General features: G+C 37.8%; 1 protein-coding gene across 1 annotated transcript in view; it reads left to right on the top strand.

Annotated features, from left to right (window-relative positions):
• LOC119428663 (epithelial cell-transforming sequence 2 oncogene-like) overlaps positions 1-6000 on the top strand; it is a 30341-nt gene that overhangs the window by 11328 nt on the left and 13013 nt on the right. Inside the window, exons 8-11 of the mRNA XM_037696333.1 lie at positions 3203-3331; positions 3407-3499; positions 5219-5425; positions 5497-5600. Of these exons, the coding sequence (XP_037552261.1) occupies positions 3203-3331; positions 3407-3499; positions 5219-5425; positions 5497-5600 (533 nt within the window). The remainder of the gene's footprint in view (positions 1-3202; positions 3332-3406; positions 3500-5218; positions 5426-5496; positions 5601-6000) is intronic.

Below are 6000 nucleotides of genomic sequence, written 5' to 3'. Positions count from 1 at the left end.
TTTAATCTGTTCTAGTTTAAGTGTCTTTAATCTGTTCTAGTTTAAGTGTCTTGAATCTGTTCTAGTTTAAGTGTGTTTAATCTGTTCTAGTTTAAGTGTCTTTGATCTGTTCTAGTTTGTGTCTTTAATCTGTTCTAGTTTAAGTGTCTTTAATCTATTCTAGTTTAAGTGTCTTTAATCTGTTCTACAAACCGGATTCCAAAAAAGTTGGGACACTAAACAAATTGTGAATAAAAACTGAATGCAATGATGTGGACGTGCCAACATCTAATATTTTATTCAGAATAGAACACAAATCACAGATCAAAAGTTTTAACTGAGAGAATGTATCATTTTAAGGGAAAAATCTGTTGTTTCCAAATTTCATGGCGTCAACAAATCCCAAAAAAGTTGGGACAAGTCCATTTTTACCACTTTGTGGCATCCCCCCTTCTTCTTACAACACTCAACAGACGTCTGGGGACAGAGGAGACCAGTTTCTCAAGTTTAGAAATAGGAATGCTCTCCCATTCATGTCTAATACAGGCCTCTAACTGTTCAATCGTCTTGGGCCTTCTTTGTCGCACCTTCCTCTTTATGATGCACCAAATGTTCTCTATAGGTGAAAGATCTGGACTGCAGGCTGGCCATTTCAGTACCCGGATCCTTCTCCTATGTAGCCATGATGTTGTGATTGCTGCAGAATGTGGTCTGGCATTATCGTGTTGAAAAATGCAGGGTCTTCCCTGAAAGAGATGACGTCTAGATGGGAGCATATGTTGTTCTAGAACCTGAACATAGTTCTCTGCATTAATGGTGCCTTTCCAGACATGCAAACTGCCCATGCCACATGCACTCATGCAACTCCATACCATCAGTGATGCAGGCTTCTGAACGGAGCATTGACTTGGGCTATCCTTGTCCTCTCTGGACCGGATGACATGGCATCCCGGTGTTCCATAAAGAACTTCAAATCGTGACTCATCTGACCACAGAACAGTCTTCCATTTTGCCACACTCCATTTTAAATGACCCCTGGCCCAGTGCAAACGTCTGAGCTTGTGGAGCTTGCTTAGAAATGGCTTCCTTTTTGCACTGTAGAGTTTCAGCTGGCAACAGCGGATGGCACGGTGGATTGTGTTCACTGGCAATGATTTCTGGAAGTATTTCTGAGCCCATTCTGTTATTTCCTTGACAGTGGCATTCCTGTTTGAGGTGCAGTGACATTTAAGGGCCCGGAGATCACGAGCATCCAGTAGAATTTTACGGCCTTGACCCTTACGCACAGCGATTGTTCCAGATTCTCTGAATCTTTTGATGATGTTATGCACGATTGATGATGATAACAAAAGTCTTTTCTATTTTACGCTGAGTAACACCATTCTGGTATTGCTGCACTATCTTTCTGTGCAACAATGATGGAATTGGTGATCCTCTTACCATCTTGGCTTCTGAGAGACACTGACACTCTGAGAAGCTCTTTTTATACCCAATCATGTTGTCAATTGACCTAATTAGTGTTAATTGGTCTTCCAGCTGTTCGTTATATGCTCAATTTCCTTTTTCCAGCCACTTATTGCTACTTGTCCCAACTTTTTTGGGATTTGTTGACACTGTGAAATTCTGAATCAACATATTTTTCCTTTAAAATGTTACATTTACTCAGATTAAACTTTTGATCTGTCATCTGTTATATTACGAATAAAATATTGACATTTGCCATCTCCACATCATTGCATTCAGTTTTTATTCACAATTTGTTTAGTGTCCCAACTTTTTTGGAATCCGGTTTGTAGTTTAAGTGTCTTTAATTTGTTCTAGTTTAAGTGACCAAAATGATCATGAATTTAAAAAAGCATAACATTTCAAATGATTCAAAATGTATTTTGTTGCAGTGAGAGGAGCTTCTCACGCATCTGAGAGCAGAAAGAGAGAGATGTTCAAATATGTAGAATAAAAAGAGCCATTGAATAATGTTTACAAATTTGAAGTTTTGCATTTGTAACTGTTTTTCACTCAGTCTTGTTTTATTGTGGCAATCCCTAACCCACACACAAACACACATTTGCCTATTTTGACTTTGAATTCTGCTCAAATTATTCAATAGTGTTGAAATCACTCAATTAAAGTTTCACAAATCAGATAAAGGTTTGACAAATCACAGAGTAGGATTTAATTATTCTGCTATTAGTGTAGAATAATCTAGTCCAGGTTAAGTATTTTAGTCTTTAAACCAGAACAGATTAAAGACGCTCATGGTAGTGAAAAATTAGGTGGAATCACCCTTTAGATATTTCTCGAATTGGAAACTGCAATCGGAAGCCAACTTAATGCTTCATGTTTAATTTTATTATTATTGTTAATATTTCACAATTTTAAGATAGCAATGTTGTATGTATAATAATAATACAACAATCTTTATTACAGTTGTCTTCAACTACAAATGCTGAAACACAAATCGTTGTCAACACATCAGATGCAGCAGTACGGTGGCCAGAAGATGTAATTTATCCAACAAAAATGCACCACATTTATGCAGACAGGCTACACAAACAACATCTTCTTCGGCCAAGTCTTTCCTCTTCATCCGTTTGGTCCTCCTCATCTTCATTACCCCTTACGAGTTCTACATTGACATGAATTTCAGTGCGCTCTGGTTCAAACTGAAAAGGAGTAATATTACTCATAGCTCATACTCATTACTCATTTTTATTTTTATTTTTTTGTTGTTTTGCTTTGTTTTGGTGTTTTTTTTTTTTTTTTTTTAATGTCCAGAGGACCAGATTTAACTTTTTTAGATTACTCATAGCTGTTTTGCCTGGACAGAGCTAGCACTACAGGACCTAGGACCATCATTTACCCAGAACGCATTGCATCATAAACAGCATGGCAACATCAGTGTGACAATATTTTATTTTAATTTATAAAAACTAAACCACCTATGATATTTTTACTGTATTGTTTTTACATCTAAAATAAATATTTCTCAAATAAAGTCTCTTGTTACAACTAATCGTGGATCCCTTTAGTGTTTGGGATCTGTTGGTGGATTTTACTTTTGTTTTAAATTAAATGTCCAGTTAAATTACAGCATTACAGTAATACGGGCTCTGAAACAGAATGTGGCTCCTTTTAATCTTGATTAGTTGTAAAAAAAAGTCAAATAAATCTGAAATTATTGTTTTAATCAAAAAAGTTCTGCATTATCATCTTAAATCTTCAGACTGTAGCCTGTCAGAGAGGACTCTACTGACACATGATCACAGGGAATTCTGGGAAAAACTGTGTGCCTGGGTGACACCAACTCAGCAGGGAGGTGGAATTGACATCTTTTGCCCGCTGGCAGCATCTGGTAACACACATGCTAAAAACACACACACGTGTGTAATAGAACTAAACTCACGTCCTATGTGTCGATTCTTCGCAGCATCAGGTGTGACTCTTCTTCAAAGCCTTTCTGCTCTGACGGATCTGCAGGTTAGAGCGCCAGCGGGTCTCGTTACTGGAAGCTTCCAGAACAGTGAGTTTAGTTACTTGGAAACTAAAATTTAAAGCTAAACAAAATGCATTTAAACCATTTAATGAGTCTATGTTTGTGTTAAAAGATTGTCTTAGGATTATTATTTATATTCATTTATCTTTTATGACTGTTGCCTAATCAGTATGAAATGTTCCTTTTATATTTAGCTGTTTAGTGTACAAATCAATTAAATTCAGGTCCAGGTGTACAGTACTTTCTATTGGAAGTAGGGGTGCACCGATTGCAGTTTTCTGGCCGATCACCGATTTCTAAAAAAGTCTGACCTGCCGATTCCGATTTTGGCCAATACCGACTTTGTTTTATAATCGACACTGTCAGGTGTTACAAGGTTGCAATGCACCTTCAATTGTCCAATATTATTTTATTGAAAAACATGCCCTTGAACAATATTCTAGAAACAATACAAAGCTGTTTTAACTGGCCATGAGGTAGTGCTCTGAAATATAAATTAAGTTCAGACAATTGTTGTTAAAACTAAAGCAATCTGTAAAATTGGTTTCTCATGCAAGTATCGGCCGATTTCCTATTTCCTAAAAATAAGGAAATTGGGGCCGATAAATTGGCCGGCCAATTTATCGGTGCACCCCTAATTGGAAGAAAGATTAAAAAAACACATGTTAAGATAGAAATACTTACAAACAGGTAGAGTAGAGCAAGTAAAGACAGCAGCAGAGTCGGGAAATAGTTTGTCCTCCGGTAGACTAAGCCTATAGCAGCGTAACTAAGGGATAGCTCAGGAAACCCAACCCTAACTGTATAATTTATCAAAAAGGAAAGTCTTCAGCCCAGTCTTCAAACTGGACAATGTGTCAGCCTCACGGACAGGAACTGGAAGTTGGTTCCACAAAAGAGGAGCCTGGTAACTGAAAGATCTTCCTCCCATTCTGCTTTTGGAAACTCTAGGAAACACAAGGAAACCTGCAGTCTGAGAGCGAAGTGCTCTGTTAGTAAAATATGGAACAATAAGATCTGTAATTTAAGATGGAGCTAGGTTGTTGAGGGCTTTGTGGCTTAGAAGTAAAGTTTTGAATTCTAGATGTGATAATTGCATGGACCAGTTTTTCTGCATCCTTTTAGGACAAGATGTTTCTAACTATATTGATATTGTGCAGGTGGATAATTCAAAGGAATCTTAATTTTGAATATTTTTTTTCCAATTACTGTACACTCATTTAAACAATCCAAAAACATTGTCACGTCTGATTTCACTTTTTGTAGACTTTATCAGAGCAGTTACCCAAACCACTGATTGCTCTAATCAGTCAGAACATTTACACCTTTAGTTTAAAACTTGCTTGAAATAATCCAATAATTCTCAGCCGGGTCATCTGGACAGTTTCTTTTTTATAGAGATGTTTCACCCTCTATCTGAAACCATCTTAGCTCCAGCAAACTGGTTGGTCCACTTAAGGAGTTTACTGCTTGGTGGGGAAACCGTTTACTGGAACTCCTCTGAATGATGAAGCTCTCTGGATAGAGGGTGAAACGTCTCTATAAAAAAGATACTATCCAGATGACCCAACTGAGAATTATTGGATTTGGTACCTGTATGATTGAGCATGAACTTTGTTGGCTTGAAATAAGTTACTAAAATGAGCTTGTTAAGATGAACATTGTTCGTGATCAGATGCCATCAGACATGTTTTATAGATGTTGAGAGAAAACATACAAAAAATAAAGTTTTCCATCTTTATGAAGTTCTCAGTGAGTGGTCTGGTGGTGACGATGGTGCTGCACTCTTGGACCAGCACCCAACAGCTCCGGCGCTGCAGTATATGAGCGATGGTGTGCTGCAGGCCTGGTGCAGACAGGCTCAGTGGATGGAGGAGGCCCTGCAGGAGCTAAGGAGAACTCTGGAGGTGCAGCTGCAGCAGAGCAGCCTGCAGGCCAGAGGCCGAGCTCTGGGTACGTTTAGGTGAAATTCAAGCAGCACTCCACATTGATCAAGTTAAAACACGTGCTTATGTCTCTTTAAGGTCATTTTCTGTGGGAGAAGCTCTGCCTCGATAAGATGTGTGTGTCCAGAGAACTGAGTGAGGCTCTGACAGAAGGACTCACTGCTCTCACTGAACAGGAGGAGGTACAAAGTCATTTAAACTAGAAGAATGACATTTTCTTTGAATAAACAGAGTGCACACTGATGGTTTGTGACAAAGCTGAAACTGAGGGTAAAAGCTAAAAGTAAATAAAAGGTAGCTAAAAGTTAACAGCAGCAAAAGGTTTGCAATAGGCTAGCTAAAATTAACAAAATCTTAATGGAAAGTACGCAGAAGTAAACATATTTGAAAAATCTAAAAAGGCTCAACACTAGCTAAAACGTAAAATAGCCAAACACTGGTTAAAATGTAAAACTAATTAAATTTTCTGAAGAAGCTCAAACTGAGTGGAAGCAGGCTAAAAAGTAAAACTAGCCGAAAACTGGTCAATAGGTAAAAATGGCAAAAAAAGCTAGTTAAAAGTAGGCAACAAAAAAAAAAAAA

The sequence above is a fragment of the Nematolebias whitei genome, chromosome 23 (genome assembly GCF_014905685.2).
Source record: "Nematolebias whitei isolate Nwh7 chromosome 23, NemWhi1, whole genome shotgun sequence".
Lineage (NCBI taxonomy): Eukaryota > Metazoa > Chordata > Actinopteri > Cyprinodontiformes > Rivulidae > Nematolebias > Nematolebias whitei.
The sequence above is the reverse complement of the archived record's forward strand: the minus strand, read 5'-3'. Positions and strand labels throughout refer to the sequence as shown.